The sequence below is a fragment of the Tyto alba genome, unplaced genomic scaffold (genome assembly GCF_018691265.1).
Source record: "Tyto alba isolate M040663 unplaced genomic scaffold, T.alba_DEE_v4.0 Super-Scaffold_22, whole genome shotgun sequence".
In the NCBI taxonomy this organism is placed as follows: Eukaryota; Metazoa; Chordata; class Aves; order Strigiformes; family Tytonidae; genus Tyto; species Tyto alba.
In genome coordinates, this window is record NW_024881296.1 from 29,816,991 (window position 1) to 29,836,930 (window position 19,940).

The window sequence follows — 19,940 nt, forward strand, 5'->3', positions numbered from 1 at the left end:
TCGCAAGCTAGAGTCCAGCCTAGAATTGCAATTTATGAAGCTCTTGGAGGAACTTGTGTGAGCTTTGGAAAACCCCAACAGCACCCAAATATCTTTGCATATCTGTGCATTAATATGGGTTCCAGACACCCATGTTGGGTTTCTCCAGTGTAGGTATGCCACCTTAAAATTAGCCCCCTTGCCCCAGCAGGTTAACTGAAGGCAAGGTGTGCCGTGCACCCAGGCTGTCCACACAGCCAGTGAGTGGAGCGTGGTGCAGGGACTGGAAGGAAGCAAGAGTCTGGTGCATTTGCTGCTTCTGAAAATGTTGTCTTTAGCAAAGGAGTCCCTAGCCAAGTCCACAACGTTAAGCTGTGGTCTGATTTCCCTTATTTCATGGTCACATTACTAGAAAAACTATTCAGTCCATTTAAAAACCTGGCTAACTTGTCTGTCTCAGTCATTTCCTCCTTTTACTTCCCTTCTTCAATTTCTGTTTGCTTTAAATTAATCTAACTCTTTAAGAAAGGTGGTACCTCTTTCTCTATTTTACTTACTCTTTGACACAGTAATTTACATCAGTGAGTAGGAGCCCTGTAAAAGGATTTACACATCAAACTGAAACCATGTAGATCCTCCTACCTGCAGGGTATTTTTTTCAACTGTAGATACTTTTCTCTGATGTCATAGTTACTGTTTAACCAGATCAGCCTCGAACCCTCAAAATTTGTTGGCTTGCTCAGAGGAAAAATGTGTTAGCTTCCAATGGCTTTTACCCGAAATGACTTCAGAATATTTTTTTTTGGCAAGAATTAGGCAAAAGAAAACCCACACACAACCAAGCATGTGGAATAAGAGACTCAAAACAAGCTGCTTCAGTCATAGGCTTCCCAAAACCAACAACCTTCACATATGTGGGAGACTCCAGCCCTCAAGCTGATAAAGTCAGTATTGGTGACTTACACTTAAGCCTGTGTTTCTAAAACAAAGATCTTTATTGCTGTCGTCTTGTAATAAAGTGAAGACCACAAGGAATAAAAGTGCTGGGCAATAAGTTTCTTGTGTGTGTGAGCGTGCCCCTGGAAAAATACTAAGCTAAAAAGGGAAATAATGTAAATGGCAGAAAGAAAGCCTCCCTTGTTTCATACTTCTTGAGTGTGTCTGGTTTGCATCTGTTACTACATTTTTCTCTGAAGAACTTTTATTTCTTTTATACATATGAATGACTGTTTATGAGTGGCAGTTTGAAAATGTGACTTTACTCTGATTAACTCTACTTTTTGTCTGTACTTATCCCTTTTTAAGACCATATGTCTCAAGCTATGTTAAAACATGAGCAAAACCAACACATGGAACAATTTATTGAAATGCCAAGCAGGTTTGACAGGTGCAGGAAAAATTGCTTGGTTTCACAAATTGAAACAGCTGCAGTTTTATAGGTGATGAAATTGCAGTGGGATGGGGTTTCACTTTTGTTAGTTCATCTTGTGTTTGCTGTTTTGTTTTTGAAGCATTGAGTCATTTCCCGCTCTCCAAGGAGGACGCTAAGAGCTATTCCTCAAGTGGATGAGGCATCTAGTCTCCACAGAGTGAGGGGAAGCTTGGTCAAAATTCAAATAAATTTCAGAGTAGACTGAAATGTAACTAGAAAATAATAGTTTTCTCCTCATGGGACTATAAATAAATGTCGCTTGGAGCTTTGGAATCACTAAATGATATAAATGTTAGGTCCACCTTTCAGATAGACTGAGCTAGTTTTCATTACGTGTCTAAAAAGAATATAATGCACAGAAAGTTTTGAGTCATTAACAGACAAATGTTATCCTCATAAGAGTCTCTTGTATTAAGGAGTTTTACTTTCACTCTGTGCAATTGCTACAGGAAGATGAATGTTTTCTTTTCAATTATTTAGGACTATATGTTTTCCTATACTTGCAGGGTAGGTACCAAGTGGTGCCGCTCCCCATAAGTTCATTTTTATCATACTTGCTGGGAAAAATTAAGATGAAAAATCAATGAAAGATCTTAAAAGAATTGGTCACATTTGGCACTGGATTAATTTGTCAAAGTACTTGAACTATAGAACCTTCTCCTATTCTAAATCCCCACTGAAGCTTGTGGTTTAAGACATAAGTTCTTGTGTGGCTCAGAATAAAATAATCTTTTAAAACTTGATTAAAATGTATTGGTGCCTTGCACACTGCTATGCACAGCGTCTCAGCTGGGATGCCATTTAAATTACGGCTAATCTGAGTGGTTGAGACTTTCTGTTTCCCCTCAAACTGTATTCTCAGCAACTCAACAGCAAAGGCAAATTGGCGACTAGAAAAAGCTATGAAGGGAAATGGCAGATATTTTCCTGGAAGACGTGCCTTTGAGCACGCATGTCTCCTTTGACTTGGGAGTGGAAGAACAAAGGCATTTCCCTTGTCTGTGTTACCCAGAGGTCTGCTGAGTGAGAGGAGCACCCCAGAGCATCCTGAGCGCTCGAGCAGGGCTCCTGCCCGGGCTGTGCCCGCCTCCCCCCAGCACTGACATGCCACACTGCAAGTGGGCCCACACGGGCTGCCCAAATCCCTGCTGCCAGGTCCCAGCCCAGCCTCACCTTGCAGAGGAGCTGACCTGTGGAAAACCACTGTCAGCTCCCACCTGGAGCTGTTCCAGGAATATTTCTGCGGTACGTGGTCTGTCCTGCAGCTCTGTGAATGCTTTGGCATGTCTGTCTTTCAGGGCCAGAAGGAGTGGGCACCTTGAATCAGCTCATCTAATAGTCCTGGCTGCCTTAAAGGTCGATAAAAATTTCAGATGCTGTGCAACATCTTATAACAAATTACAGGGATCACCTTCTGCCAAATCAAAAGGAGATTAGTGAAGTGCAGTATCAGGATCAAATTAGGAGTAAGAAAGTTATTAATTTCAGGCTGTGCAGGATGTGCTTCACTGCTTGGAACTGAAGCTTTTGACTGAATAGCTAAGGATGACTACTGAACGGGACTTTGGTGCTATATCCAGCCATCCATTGTGTTCTGCCACTGCAGCCATTATTCTTGTACTGCAGTAAACCTTTATAATGCTGAGGTATTTCAGCTCAGACTACTGAAGGATGCAAAATAATTATTGCATCAGAAAACGGGAAGGATATATTTAAGAGAGAAAAAGTACAGTGAGGTATCTTTGTTTTGCTTGGACTTTTTTTCATCCAGCTACCTTTGCAGCCCATCCATATCTGAACCTGTATTCTCTGTCTCCTGTATCTGTCTCAGAAGCTCATAGTATCCTGCAGACTGCTTTCAGGCTTTGACTGATAGATGTGGGATGTGGTGTTTATCAGAGCAAGAGTTAAAATAAACATTGCCTAGGTTTACTGACAATTAGCTTTGCTCACACAAAATAGAGGACAGAGAAGGTATGAGTGAGCAGCCTCAGACTATTTGGATAGGATTTGACATGGTATTGTTCATGTTGGTTTTATTTGATCTAGATGAAAAGCATTTTTAACTTGGTAGCCTGGAAAGATTAGACTCGCACATACACAATAAAACCCATTTTGTTTTGTTTTCCTCTTTGACATAATACGCAGAGAGAGGGTGTTTATATGCCAGCTTGGACAATGAATCTATTGTATCATCTCCTGTAGAAACAAGTGTCATCAGTGCTTACAATTGATCCAAGAGCTCTTACCTGATTCCAACACATCAGTTATTTATTTATTCACAGAGAAAAGAACCCCATGAGACTAACAATTGTTATCAAGACAACATATGAGGAAGGAAGAGAGGCAAACCCTAAGTGGTGCCTGTTCAGTTGTTTAGAATTTTCGGTGCCACATTTCAAACAAATCAGCCAGTCAATAAGATGACACAGCAAAAGCTAATTTAGATATCCATGTGAGACGTGGATTTTATAGACTTTCTCCTGCACCACTGGAGTTGGCAAGAGCTTTCCCATTGAGTGGAATAGGAAAATCAGCCAGGCAGTTTTCTTTGTGCTCATTAACGCTCATTATTGGCATTACAGCTGTGCCTAGGTTTTCTTCTGCTCTTCATGCCTTGACTTACATGGATGCAACTTATTCAGCAAGAATATTTAAACACATGTTTAGAGGATCCCAAATTCCTCAAGTCATTTTAGTACTCATTATCTTTTGGGATTGATGCCTGACTATGGTCACATGCTGACATATTTTTTAAGAATCTCTACTTTGCTGATTTGCTGCTGTGGCCTGGAGACATGTCATTCACGCTTAAGATCATAAAAATCTGCCTTATTTACTTCAGGTGTTAACACTGCAATGGATGACAACAACAAATACAGAAGCATTTCTTATGTTTCTTCCTAGATGCTTTTGATTTCTGCCAGATGCTGTTATGGCGAGTGAAATACTTCGGTGTAGCAAAGCATGTGTCTGCAAATAGCAATAGGTACTGATTAAAAACCTTGACAAAAGCCCTGAGATGCTCACCACAACACAATGAACCCGAGCAGAGGTGTGGCACAGAACAGGTGAAATCCTCAACATGTACCGGGGGTGTACTTGGGTCTGGGGGACCCACAAACACTTCCCAGCCCTCAGACTCAGATGCATGCCCCAGCCCTTGTCATGTTGGGACAACTGCATCCTCCTCCCAGTGCACTGGTTTCCATGGGAGGAAAGGGAAGCATGTGTTGAGTTTGGTAGAATGATGGACATTCACAACAGATCAGTTTATCCAATGGTCGTATGGTATAAATCCATCTAGCTGGAGGCAGATGGAGATTGTAGAAAATTATTGCACATTCCACATAAATAAATAAATAAACAAAACCAAACTGAAAATTAATAGATCAGTCCTCTAATCCAGCCCTTATGGTTCCAGCAATTGCTAGATGCCAGGAATACCATGAAAGGCATCAGGTTAAGACCATCACATACATCCTCACGTGCTATTCTTTGTGGTGTTATTAAAGTCACACTCACAGGCAACCACAAACGTGGAGTTCTCCTCAAAGATTTGTTAAAGAATTTATGGTGAAACAGCAAAAGATGGGAGGACAAACCAAACCCCAGAGAACTGGCACCACTTTCCCGAGTCATGTTACAGACAGAATTGCATTTCCTCGTCTTGCAATACCTGATGACCATGACTGAAGTGTACTGGGTGTCCTGTAAACAACATAATCATTCCCTGTACCACTCCACCCCCAGCTTCATCCTTCCCCAGATCTCCCTCACATGCAGGCAACCTTGCATATCTGGAGGGCTGAACTCTGTGAATCCAGGCCACATTCATCTAGGTTTGGGTGGAAACAATGTGCTCTGTTACTTGGCCTCAGCCTGCTTTTTAGTAAGCAGCTTCTCAGCTTGCAGAGAAAGCAGCAAATGATGACTAAGCAGTGAGGTGTCCTTCACTTTCCTTTTTAAAATAAAATGTGATTATTAATCAACAAAATGATGTGTCTTGGGGCTCTGGAGAGGAAAAAAATAGCTTGAGGTGATTTGACAAACTGATTCTTTTGCTGTGCTGCACTTCCCATGGGACATGACAAATTAAATGTCGAAGCCAGCTAGAGAGTAGTGATATATCTCAGTCTGGGCATTAATCAGCCTGTCTCTCATTTACCACTTTCCATTTAAGTAGATGACTGTATACAGTTTGAACAATGGAGCTTTTCATTCCGTAATCTCCCTAATTGTAATTTAAATAGGTTTCCTGACAGTCGCCCTCAAGGTTTCGGGGGACATGCTTCCAAGAGCTCCGTGTCCACCTAGGGTTTACATAATGGATGAAAATTCAAATCCTGGTCCGAGCTGCAATTGGATAACACCAGGAAAAGGAAAGAAGGGATCGGATGAACTGCAATCAGAGAAGGAGAAAAGTACATATGATATCACTGGGAGGCAGAACTAAAACACATGCACACGTACTGACCTAGATCACAGTCAAGGCATTTGATACCGTCTGGTAGAGAAATGAATATCCAGAGACTTTGCAGTGCAACATGTAGAGTAAATAGGAGCTGACTGACAACCGTAAAAACCCATGAACTGATGCAAACAGGAACATTCATGAAGAATGGAAATTTAAGTACAGAAGAGTTCAGGCACACAGAGTGGTATATTGCAATCCCCTACAAAAATAGGAAAAAAGCCTGTCCAAAGTTTCTGAGGAAGAAAATGCCGCCATACAGAGCATATAGTTGAACAGACTGTCAGATTAAATTCAATACTGTTTTGCTGATGGGTATGATGTTTCACTGAGAACGGGCTGACAATACTGGACCTCCAAGCAGATTTCCTTAAGCCATCCCAGCATTCCGGTTACACTCGGTCCTCAGCAAATGTTTGCAATTTTACTACAAAGTGGCCTTTCAAATTTGTCTACAAACTTATGCCCCCCCTTCCTCCACATTAATATTTACTGCTCCAGAATATGTATCTTCGTCCTGTATTGCTAAATCCTACTAAAACCAATAGTCTGCACCAGGCGCTGGGACGTAGTGCAGTAAAGTGACTCTCACATCCACAAAGGACCTAATCCTGCAAGATGTTCAGTCCCTGCATAAGGTGCTTTTTCCTTTCCAGTGTATTCAGCACTCTTGAGAATCAAGCCTTCAGCTGGGAAGCCAGCAAACAACCTTGTCGGTGACCTGAGAAGTACTGGGCATTCCAGAGTCTCCAAAGCCAGAGAGGACACTGCAGGGTGGTCACTGGTGCCATTGGCACCTGCTTCCCCCAGCAAAAGCCACATCTGCTTCAGTAGCGGCCCCAGACAACAGACTGGTGTTTCTCTCATGGAAAATGTTGCTCATGATTGCAGTGATGGGGACTGGCTTATGAATACCTGATTAAAGTATAAAATATGCTGAGTCGACTGATGCCATTGACAACTGAGCCATATGAAATGAAAAGCTGTATCTGTTTGTTATTACATAAGAGGGAAAGCCAGGAGTGGAAAAAAACCCTGGAACTTGGCAAATCTCATTTAATCACATCTGGCAATTTTCTACTCTGAGTGATTATCACTGTTGGATATCATGTTTTTAGAAAATAAAGCAAACAAAGAAAGTAGAACAAACAAGAGACAGAAAATAAAGAGCCTTTAAAAAAAAAAATACTTGTGCACCTTTCAGCAATATTATAGGCCATGCTTGGGAAAAGGGTCTTTAAAGTTGTTCTCTAAGAACAGTCACATTTCAATTTAGTTTAGGATTAGTGACAGATGGCTACATTCTAGAAGGGTGTACAACACTCCTTCGAACTCACTTACCTTGAAAGAAAGAGGAAAATTTTAATCACATTTTTTTGTAGTCACTGCAAGAAATAGAAGAAATACCAAACAACTTTGACTAGCTGCAAAGGTCCTTTGGTGGTCCAAAAAAACCAAAAGTACAAAAACATTCTAAAATAAGACAGAGCAGAGAGATATACTTAAGTTTATTCCCAGCTATGAAAGTCTGTGAATGTGAAGTTGACTGCATTTGTTCCAAACAAATTGTTCTATCTTAAGGCCAAAAAAAATAACACGTCATTTGACTTGAAAATGTGAAACTTTTGTATTTGGAAAAGTTGAAATGAGTTGTTTTGACATCTTCAAAACTCTTTCTTTTCAGAAATTATTCAGGTTAGTAGATATATTAAAGCTGATCATGTTTCACAGATAATTTTGGTAAACTATCTTTTTCTGGCTCTGAATCTTTTTCTCTCCAAAGACAAGGCAAGGGTTCCCTGAAACATTTTGAATCAACTTCTAGCTAATAGCAGCAAGGCAGTATCTGACAAATCTCAAGCCTATCTGCATGGACAGATGGCATAGACAGCAACAAGAGACACTGAGCATGGCGGGATGCTGACGTGCAGCTACTTCCTCACGTCTGACAGGCAGCTGCTCAGCTCACACCACCAGCCAAGCAGACTCAAGTCCACCACCACTGGCCCACGAGGTTGCACCTTCAAAGAATTAGTGTGGGAACAGTGAATCTCATAAATGCAGTTAGAGCTTAACCGGAAACTGTTGGGCGCTCCACAACAGGCATGTGATAGAAGCAATTTCTAGCGAATGTGAGTTGATGAGAAAAAGAAACTATAAACTATAATCATGATGGGGCAAGAGAAATTGAGAGCTCTTTCTGTTCTGCTTAGTCTTATTTGGATAACTTCAGATACACTTAAAGAGTCAGCTGTTTATATTCTGTGACAGTGGGCAAAGTTGCCTGGGAACCTTAAAGAGCCTTGCTTTGGAAATGAAAGTACAGAAATCTTCAGAAGCAGTTCAGAACAGAATTGCTTCCCGCAACTAGGACAAGGCAGTAGTTTATTTACTAGTAGATGGATATCATGGTAAGAATAAAAAAATAATGTATTTGAATAATCAAATACTCCTTACATTGCAATGAAGAATAATGCACCTAGCACTGTGGTATTTGAGCATCATACGATGCCTTAAATAACAAACTATCATCTGCTTCTTGTTAATGTGTCTTTGTCAGTCAGGGAAGAAACTGTGAGGCATTTCTTCAAAATTGTTTTTCTTTTTTTTTTTTTTTGTAATGCAGTGTGGGAGGTTTTTTTACTGGAAGTGAATTTAAAAGAAATGAAACTTTGCACTTTGAAATCTTTAGTGACATTTAAGATAGCCCAAGTCAAACAGAGCTATAGATCTAAGGCATTTGTCTAGCATAAATGTAAATATTAAACGCGCAAAAATCTTTGAAGTCTATTAAGGTTAAAGCTGGACAAAAACTTATAGTGTAGACTCACAATTCAATGACTAATATATACACATAACATTTCAATAAACTTAACTGAGTCACTCTGAAAAGTAATATATAATCTACAAACGTCAATAGAAACCTGAGACCTGCATAGCTAAACCCAGAGAAACTGTTTTTCTTCAGAAGTCGGCTCTGGGCCTCACTGCTATGAAGGTGCTGCCAATTCATTCTTCCAGTTTCAAATCAATATTTTCAATGCTTTTAGATAGGCATACATGTTGAAAGTCAGTGGTGAAGAATTTCATTTTCCACTCAGATTATTGGCAACAATCACCACACTCCTCTGTGCATGTTACTCTGCATTATGTACGAATTTCAGAAGGCAAATGTAGAGTTTGTCTGAAGGAGGATACTGAGGGACATTAGTTTGAGATAGCTGAAGATGTGAAATTGAAGGAGATTAGTTACATGAGTTCAAAGTCCTCGTGGACCTTTCAATTCAGAATAAAGCCTGAAATTTAAACTTCGTTAAATGAAGGAAGTGGCTACAGAACGAATTAAGCCCGTCTTAGTTCTGAACCAAGCGGTCCACACAAGGGTTGACTGTGTACTTCCCTAATTCGTGCTCGGGCCAGCGGACATTAACACACCCGTGTAGGCAGGTTCCGAAGAGCCGAGGCACGCCGTCTCCCGGCGCGGCGCGCCGGCACGCGTGGCGGTGGCAGGCCTGCCTGGCTGCCCTCGAGCGGCCGCCGGGCAGCCCTGGGCGCGGGCAGGCGGCACCCAGCCCTGGCCCGGCGCCTCGCTCAGGGGCGAAGGCTTCCGAGGGAAGAAAAACAACTTCCCTGGGCTTAGCTATGCAGGTCTCAGGTTTCTATTAACGCTTGTAGATTATATATTACTTTTCAGAGTGACTCAGTTAAGTTTATTGAAATGTTATGTGTATTTCACTGAGTCAGCACGGCATCCTGGATTGAGCAGACGTGGCTGGATTGCACATGAACCTGAACTTTGTCCTATCCAACGAAGGAAAACTAGAATTGCTTTAAACCTTCTCTGCCAGTACATTGGAACCATGGGTGTGCTAACCTATTTGAACTGGCTCCAACCATTTAAAAAAAAAAAAAAAATCCTGCTAATCCATTCAATGTGAAAGCTGGATGCTCCTGAAATTTTCCCACCTTAGTTTCCTAAAAACCACGTTGCATTAAACAGAACAATAATATGATCAGACCGATGTTCATAATCACACTTCTTTTTCATCTCTCAGTACACACTGTAATGTATAAATAATATGGACCCATCATGTGAACAAATCAGCTTAATCCAACATATTTAAGCAGTGAAAAACTAAATCAGAGAAAAAGGTGTGTATCTGAGTTAAAACCAGGAGTCAGCCTGGAATAAACAGTAGTAAGAAAATTTTTTTAGGATTCACCCTGAACTCAGGGACCACCTGCTGATGCTAGAGCCAGGAGGTGCCACCAACACTTGGGTGTGTGCAGCTTCTTAAAATGCACGCCCTGTTATTTTATCTCATCATTACCATTCACACAAGTTAAAGCACTGGTGGGTCATTTTTAATTTGTGATCATGATGCTGCTGAATGTATATTTCATTGCCATTAAAAGGTACAGCTACAAGATCATTTGATACAGACAGATTTTGCTGTATCAGGAGTATCCAGGTCACATTTTGAATGCTTCTTAATACACAGGCAGGCTAGAGATCTGTAAATGGAATCACAAGACAGTGAAACAACAGGTTAAGCTACAATAGAAATTATTGATTAACTGTGTCACTGCAAGTGCCCTGAATTTGAAATCATAAAACCAAACATCATTGGGTCTTAATGAAACCTCAAACCCAGATTTTCATATGAATTCCTGCCTGAGTTGATGCTGTATGCAGTCAAGCAGACTAGAGCAAAAGACTTGGCCATGTCCCTTGAATTTTTAAGAAAAACTCAACCTGCAGCTCTCTGCAGCCCAGGCCCCTCTCTGCTTTCCTTCACACTCCTGCACACCATGTCCACCCATAAAGATATGACTGAAGATTCAGGACGTCAAGGAAGAAAGGCAGAACCAGATCAGAAAACACTTAACTGATCACCACCCTTAACTTAAAAAGGACGGAATGAACAGTCATCTACTCCTCTCAGAAACACATTAAATACTTTGTATGCTTCCCATAATAAAGCTACACTGGAAAATCAAGCATGGTTTTTTGACCAGGAATATAATTATTCTTTTCAACATACCAAGTTCTGGAATTAGATCAAGACACACAACCATGAATTTACTTGGGGAGAGTAATATATTTAATGATGTGCTTAACAATCATAGAACCAATTATGCTTGGCAAAAACTTTGCTTAAAATCTGCCAGATTCAAAAGATCAGTTTCAAAATATGTTTATTGAAATTAAATCTGAAAAAAATAATCCCTCCCCCTACAACTTCAACCCACCAACCTGAAGCTAAAAAGATCTGGATAAGGAAAGTGGTGAGCCAACAATCTCTCTGCACTAGTAGGGAGTTTATGAATTATAAAACCAGAGAAGTTCAATAAAAGCCATACATTGGTTTTAACATGCTGGAAAAATGATTCCACAGAACTTGAAGCACTTGGATTTCAATTCTGCAAAATTTGCTACAAAAGCATGCAGACATGGCACCTGACAGCTACTGCATCCATGATGCTGTAGGGATGCTCCAGAACATGGAAGTAGGGGATAATATCATCCACACAAACCGATGTTGCTAAAAAATGCAAATGAGGAATGCTGTGGGAAGTGGCTCATTTGCCCACAGAAGGACATCTATTTGCTTGGTTTCCATAGAGAGGAAAGAGAAATTTTCCTAACCTTGAGATTTCCGGTAGGTCAGCACAGCAGGGCAACTGTGGGTGTATCGCTCACAGAGGAGTCACCAGCAGCAGGCTGGTTAGATATGTTTCATTCTGTTTGTTTATCATAAGTGATCCTGGTAACCAGTTGCTGCGATATAGACTGCCACTGCTAATCAAACACTTGGCATTGTGCTCATGACTAATATAACATAAAATGTTTGTTTTCCTGATGTAAAGCATCCTCTAATGGCAGATATCATCTCTTAATGAAGCATGGCGATGCTGAGGCCAAGTGCTTTTTCTGGCTTCCCTCTGCAGAAGCGGGGGGAGATGAGCGCTGTGCTCCCGAGGTTGCCTCCTGTCAATTTGAGGCTGGTTGGGCTGTCAGCTCCGGCTGTCTCAGCCTTCCCCCTCTGTGCTGGTAAAACATATCTTGGTATGTCCCTATCTATCCTTCACATTCAAATGAGACAGTTTTGATCAGATTGAGTGCAAATATAGCACAGCTTATATAGTGGTATCTTTTGCTTTCACGGTACAAAATGACTTGGAAAAAGAGCTCAGAAAGGTCTCTGACTCCTCACTTACTGTGTTAGAAAATCCAATCCTTTTGATTCACATGGCAGAAAACAGACACAAATTGAAAGGAAGAGCAAACAGAGTGCACAAGGCAGACATCGTGCCCTGCCAGCACAGCATATCAGGCTTGTAAATAGTGTCCTTCCTGCTGTAGTGCAGCAGGTCCTAGCCAGGGAGCTGTAGAGACAAGGAGAAGGCAGGGAAAGGCAGATTAGAGGAGTCAGGGTCAAAATTCGGGGCAGGTCAACATGAGAAACTGACTCCTGAATGTAGTGACAGGAGGCACTCGAAAGGCTGAGGTAGTATATGAAGTCAGAGATGAAACAAAAGATACTGCTGCTGAAAAAAGACTGCAGAAAGCTTACATTATTACAGCTGTATACCTGCAAAAACAGCCTGCTTTCTCTCCACAGGGGGAATTGAGCTCTCTAGGCTAGGAGTACTTGCTTTGGGTAATTGTCTTTCTCTTCTTAGCAGTCTACCGTATATTTTAATATCTTTATAAAACCTGAAAACTTTATATTGTAGATAAACTTATGGCAGACCTGAACAAAGCAGCAAATGATTCTCAACATAAAGAGCCTGGCTATGGTGTGTGTTCAGACATGCACCCTGACATGGCCTTGTACTTTCTCCTATAGAAAATTGATCCTGACCCTGTATGGTATCTGATTATTTTCCGCAATCTGTGCCTTTATCAGCATCAGAAACCCTGCTGTGTCATCCCAGCTGCTGCCACAAAGAAAAGAGAGTCCATAACCTCTTTCTATGTTGACAGGTACGAAGGTGGATTAAGAGCCCGATGGTCAGTGTTGAAAAGCACCCACATGCCAGCCTCAAATACCCGGGGTCCACTGTGATGCATTTACCTCCAGGGGATTCGGAGCTTGAGCCTCCACTGTGCCAGACCTGCCTGAGTGACCACCCTTTCCAGCGAGGGATCGCTCCTCAGGAGGCCGAGTCCTGCTCCTGGGAGAGCCAGAGAAGCAGCAAAGTAAGCCACTCTTTCCTCCCCCCAAACTTTGTTTACATGTTTCACACTGACAACAGGTCTGTATTTAGGAGATTGTCCTTCCCTCGGAGAGAGAGGATTCTCCGAAATCTGAAACTCTGCTGACCAAGGCTGTTGTGCACATCTGGGCTCTGCTTTCTACCTTGAACTTTGATACCCACAGTCAGCATGAGAAACAAAGGCTTCTTCATAAAAGTGCTTTGATGTAGTCTCTCAATATTTTAACAGATTAGTAGTAACACTAAGTAGTATTTCCCTGTTTTACAGAAACTGAGGTACAGAGAGGTGACGTTATCCTTCCAAAATAATGAAAAGGATCAGCACTTGTCAATTTTTTCCCTTCTGTCTCACAATTACAAAACCACCCTTCTTCCCTCCCCCTTTCCTGCCTTCCCATCATATCAATCTTTCTCTTTACAAATAAGAATTCAGCTCAGGGAGTTTTTCCAATCAGGAGGTGAACAATTCAGTGGGTCTTTTAAGGGGAAGGCAAAGGCAAACTCTGGTTTGCCTCGAGTCAAGCTGGTATATTATAAATGACAATATCATTCTGAGTGCAGTGCTGGGCAGTTGCATGCAGATGTGAAAGTGGCAAAGCTGTAAGGGCTGAGACAAAATGGTCAAGAAGGGGCTTTTCTGAGGCAGACTTCAGACCTTTCATTCATCATTCAGCTCCACCTAATCCCTGCGGAGAAAAGCCAAACGCTGAACAGCAAGTTTTGCTCAGAGCCCATCATCCCTGACAGAACCATCCCTGCCTGGAAACGGTGCACAAGGAAAAGGAGAGAGTTGTAGAAACATAAAAGCAAACAAATAAGAATCTTTCCAAGTACAAAGCAGAGCAAATGTGACAAGGCATTTATCAGACACTTAGCACGCAGCTCACAGCAGAAACATTTTTTCATGCTACATCTGCTGCAGTTTTAAACAGGGAAATTCAAGCAGCAGGTAAAAATGCAAGTCCTATGCACTCCAGAAACTCAGTAAAGGCATTTTAGTGAAACATATGCACAAGCAGAGGAGCTAATTACTCCTCCATTTTGCTTCATTAAGAAGATTAACTTTGCTCAGGCTGAAGAATTAAAAAATTAAAGTACCGAAGATGGAGGATTCTGCAAATCCTTTGCCTTGCCTTAAATCACATGTACTCCTCCTATACAGCTGTAGGGCCTCACGACTGATTTCCATTAGGTTTTACATGCATATGGGATAGATTTGGCTGAGTGCAGATTCCTCCAGACCTCTCTCAGTCTCCTTACTGCAGGCAATGGAGAGGCTGCTCACTCAGCAGCTAGAGTCTGCAGCAAAAAGGGATATTTTGCACGGTGCTTTAAAAATAATGTCGTCTGGCGAAAGACTCCTTGGATAAAGCTATCCTGCATAAGGAGTCTTTTAAGTAAGTTAAAGCACAGACTCTTTGATGTGATTAAATGTAAGGTCATTGCCTCTTTCTCTACAGTAAGACCAGGCAGGAAGCTTTTAATAATAAAGGCTGAAGGAGTTCCATGTCTGACCTTTTCCAGGTTTAAAGAGAGTTGCTGGGTGAGATTCTGTTCAGGGGTCACAAATGGCACAAGCTGCATAAATGTGAAATAACTCCCTTCACTTTAAACCAATGAACTTGAACAGAGACAGTCCATATTTCAAGGAGAAGAGAACATGGTCTCTATTAAGCTAGCAGGGATCTTGAGATGTGCCAGTTGTCTCTCCTGGCTAATTCTTGTCTCTTTTTCCCATTACTCTTCCTTCTCTGTTGATTTCAATCCTGTGACCAGGTACTGGTTCAGTGATTATAGTTCCTTTCTGCTATGCCCAACACCAACATGTACAAGGGTCCTACTGACCCTGTCCTTTTGCTCAAGGGCAAATTAATTCACAAAGAAATCATCTGTGAAATATTATTAAAGGCTTGTTCTAGGCAACAAGCTTTCTCTGACATGTTTGAGGCTATTCTGATCACTTTGAAAAAGGCCTTATAAAAACCAACCTGATTAAACCACATCACCCAAGGGAATGTGTGTCTGTATTTCTTTTCTTATTTCCAACACAAAACCAGGGGGAAAAATCATTACTGCTTGTTTACTGTGATGGTAATTATGTAGTGGAGTCTTCAAAAATTGACTAACATAAATAAGATTATATTGAAACTGAAAGTATTTTAAATAATAAGATTTTTTTCTTATTATATGCTTTCATTTCCTCCTCCAACGTTTTTCTATTAAGGCATGTGTCAGTTGGAGTTTATAAATGATTACTGATGTAACCCCTACTAAGTCTCTTCTATTATTTGCATGGTAGTGTATTATTTCTCTATTTTTATGACATTTTTCCACATTGTATATAGTGGGCTAGATAATTTTCAAGCATTGCCAGAAAACCATGCTAATTTTCACAAGACTGACTTGCATATGTATATTAATGGGTTTTGTAACCAACATGGATTAGTTCTATGGAAGCTTATATCTGCTCTACCAGTGTAACAGCTGAAGCCCCAAGGGCTTCGGACCACTGCCAGGTTAATGATTTACAATAACCATTCCTCACTTTTCCATGTCTGTCTACATACTTTGGGTTGCGTAAAACTTACCGGCTTGATGAGAAGGGTAAAATTCCTTTCAAAATAAATTACTGCGCTGTACAATGAATACCCTGTGTAAATAAGCTGGTTTTGAACGAGCGGACAAACCACCTTTTAGAGCTGCTTAGCAGTCTACTGAATAGGGAAAGGGGAACATGGTGAAAACTGGGTGTGATTTAAATCTCTGAGGTGAGGGTTTACCAAGCTAAGAGGTAAATCATACTCATGTTCACACACAAAATCCTTCATACTCTTCATGATCTGTATATGCCACTTACACTGCATTGTTATGCCCTTGTTTCAGACCTTTATCTAAATAAGCAAAGGATAACAGACCGTGTTAGTGAGTTCAAAATATCTTTTTTTTTTTTTTTTTTTTTCAAACAGAGCCAACAGCTAGGTTCAAGGCTTGTTCTGTTCTTTCCTCTTTGTCTAAAAAAGCTCCTGCTGTCCTATCTATCAGCTGGCGTTTGTCCTGAGGCACTGTGGACACATGTCTATCTAGTAGACCAAAGCCCTGAATGTTTAGAGCTGCCTTTTCTTTCCAAAGCTAAACAAAACCCCCACACTGTCCCTAGCTAAGGGACAAGAGGAGAGAAAGAGCAAACTAATGTGTTTATCCCACTTGAGCAACAGGACTTTAAGTTGCCGGGAGCATCTCTGTGTGTCAGGCGCAGCCACCACTGCATGACAGGGGGGCTCAAGGGTGCTGAGCCCCACCAGCCTCAGGAGGGGTCTGTCTCCACATCAGGTGTGATATGGTGGTCCTGGCAGAAGGTTCTGGTCTCTTCATCCTCTCTTGGAACTGCTGTGGGGCTGGTGGTGGAAAAGAGATGAAGGCTGCTGAGGGAGTTGTCCCGTCTTCCTCCACCTGCCCGGGTACCTCCATGCCTGGTCTTTATTGTGAAGGAGCATCAGGAAAGTCTTGCTTAGGGCTGCAGGGAATTCAGTGTTGCCACCTTTTTGGACAGGTCCTTTGCAGCTTATTGGAAGTAAATTACTCTCAAAACCACTTTTTGTTCATGCTATTAGATCAATAGCATTAATTTATTTTGCTATTAAAAACCATTCAAAGCCCCTGTGTATAAGAGAGCTCTTGATTTCAGTCAGATTTCAGCACTTTATCATGTTTCAAGTCTTACTTCAGAGATGAGGAATGCTGAAAAAAAATGTACCCAAGCCAAAAGTTTTGTAATTATTTGAGATAGTTCTACTTATGAATGTCTCCTATAAATAGCGTACAGGTTCTAAAAACCTGCATTTGAAATGGGGCAAGAATATGTTTCAGGTGAAATATGTTGTGCAAAGAGGCATCATAAAAATAAATGCCTTTTAAAGGATGAGGAACATGTGGAGACAAGAAAATAAATATTTGACTAGCTTTCTCTAGAGTTCAGTGACAGATATGATTGAGACTTTTAGGGAAAGATGCTTTTCTCACATTTTAGATAAAAATCCATCCTACATATAATGATCCACATATGTTAATACACAAACATATGCACACACACAATAGAGGACATGAAAGTCCTGAAATCCCAGTATGGGACAATTACTTCTGGAACCAATATATAGGAAAAGTGCTGCAATAAAACATAATCTGGAAAAGAAAAGCAGGTGAAAACAAAGAAGCTTGGGTAACAGAATTGTTCAGTGAAATCTAATCTGGAGAGGACTGTGAGAGCCTCTAATAAACCTAGGCAAATTAACAACTTGATGGCACATTACACTTGATAAAGACAGAAACACAGTAATACACTCTGATGGAATAATTAAAACTGCTCAGTACACACTGCAAGGTCTTAAATTAACTGTGATTATTCCAGAAGGCAGCCTTGGGTGCCACAGAGAGTAGTTTACTGAAGACCTCAGCTCAGGGTAGCTCAGGAGGTCAATCCCACAACCAGCAAAGCAGACCCTCTACATAGTCTCTTTTGAGGACTATGGCCCTGCATTCACTGAATTTATTTCTTCCCCTATGGAGGCATATGGGGAGGGAAGCAAAATAAATATATCTAGTGTGGAGGAGGACAGACCAGCAATATGAGGGCAACAAATGCTTGGGAAAGGCCTTGCAGGCCAATCTGTATTATTCTTTCCCTTCCTCTATATAATGAGATCCACTTTGAAGTGGCTGGTAGAGTCCCTATAAATAGGATCCTTTGAGAAGAGATCACCAAGGAGCAAAGGACAAAGAGGCCAGTGGTCAAATGAGCCTACAGCTCAGGTTGACATTTGGTGTGAGAAACCTTGTAATCTTGTGCATGCTGGAATCTCCCCATACGGGGATTCAGGACACATTTAAGAAGGTCATCTCAATGAGTTTTGGTTTCCCTTCTGTCCCTTCTTGCAACAAGGAAAAACTGCTAGTAAGAAAATAATCATATTCTTAAACCCATTACAGAAAAAATACGGCCCTTTATTTGCCAGCTTCCTTGCAACAATGAAATAGTAGGGATAGGTCTGGAGAGCAAAAATGTAAAACAATTCTAAAGTTTCCATTTAAGCTAACATATAGCATCGATATAATAAGAAAATCTTGTATATGGTATAAAAGACTGAACATTATAAGCAGACTTTAAACATAAGAGTTACAGAGATCTGGAACTGTCTGTCAAAACAGAAGAGTCAAACTTATTTACAGCTTCATATATTCATGTGTAGGATGTTCTTGCCTTTACACTTGGTTACTCCAGATTTCAGAGTATATTTTTCTACGCCTCCTAAGACTGGAGAATAGGGGTTTATCCCACCGAGTTTGGAAACTGTGAGAGTGACATACAGAGAGATATTCTGTTGGGCAATGCTGTTTTCAATGCTCCAAATTGTATTGAAAAGGATACTTCCAACATAATCCAAAGGAAAAAGATGTTAAAACTAGTAAAGAAAATATTTGTATACTACATGTAATTTAACTTGAGAATCCACAACCACTGGAACTCCATAGCTTCTGTTTGACTATTTTTCAAATACAATTAAACCTAGTCATCATATTCTGCTCCAGAAATGTATTATAGCACTGTCTGAAAAAGAAAGAGAGTTTTAGAGAAGCAAGTAGTTCAATATGAGCAATTATAAGAGTAAAGAAGGTATTTTGTATTTCTCTCAATTCAGCAACTTCTGGATGCAGAGTCTATATTTTCTGGATTGTCAGAAGTCAAAGTTGTAGCTTAATCCTTCATGCTGACAGTCTCAAATGGAAAACTCACTTTCACCAGCATAGCTTACAGCTATTTCCTAAATAGTTGTTTCTAGCTGACTGCACTAAAGCTCTTTTAGCTATTGGTATAAATGTGTCACTAATGGGTTTTTGATGGAATTTAGAATTGAGCATATTTGAATATGTATCTCCACCCATAAGCACAGGTTTCTGTGTCTGCCAGTAGGTGTCTGTACTTTAGGAATTTGATCGTGTGTATATCCAAAGACCAGTGACTCAAATGTGATTTTATTGCAGATCCTATAGCTTTAGCAAGATGAAAAGCAATCTTAGATTTCTCTGTTGCTCAGATTTCTCAGCAGCTGTGAGAATCAGCTGTGAAAGCAACATGCGAGTGAGGTGGGAGCAGGCTTTGTTTCAGGGATTAAATCTAAATGCAGTACGTACTTTCATGGTTTTATAATGGATTGATATAGGGTTATTATGGATAATATTTATTTAGACGAGTCAAAAATGTTTAACACAAAAGCGTTTTCAAATGGAAATGGCAAAGCACAGTTTGCAAATGCACAGGCTAAAATTATGTGTAATTTCAGTGAATGGCAAAGACTGAATAGCAGACAATTGCCTGTGGGGGTTTTTACGGTACCAACTGACAAAGTGAATGTCTATATAGCACAGAGCATATAAATCAGTTCCATGACTCAAAGAAATGATGTGATACATCAATCATCTGCTTTACAAATATGTAGTGAGGCACTCAGTCATTTGTACATCCATCACAGGCCTGTTCAAGTGCCATACATTTAGTAAATTAATTGGACAAGTCAATATCAAAAACTAAACCTATGCTCTCCTCCTTTTTGAATACTGGCACAGCACTACTGAAAATAATTAAAATATCTCCTATTTTAAAGAAACTAATTGTCAAGGGTATTCCCTGAGGACATCTGCAGCTGGAAAATGATTTATTGTACTTTCCACAGGATTTCCGTAATACCTGGGCTGGAAATGACATCTCTTTCTCTCTCTCTTTTTTAAAAAAAAAAAAAAAAAAAAATGTTTTTCATATGGTGTTTATCTAGCACCTTT

General features: G+C 40.6%; 1 protein-coding gene across 1 annotated transcript in view; it reads left to right on the plus strand.

Moving 5' to 3' along the window:
• Window positions 1-19,940, plus strand: part of SGK1 (serum/glucocorticoid regulated kinase 1) — an 81,001-nt gene that overhangs the window by 13,919 nt on the left and 47,142 nt on the right. The window contains exon 2 of the mRNA XM_032983194.2: window positions 12,877-13,092. Within this exon, the coding sequence (XP_032839085.1) occupies window positions 12,877-13,092 (216 nt within the window). The remainder of the gene's footprint in view (window positions 1-12,876; window positions 13,093-19,940) is intronic.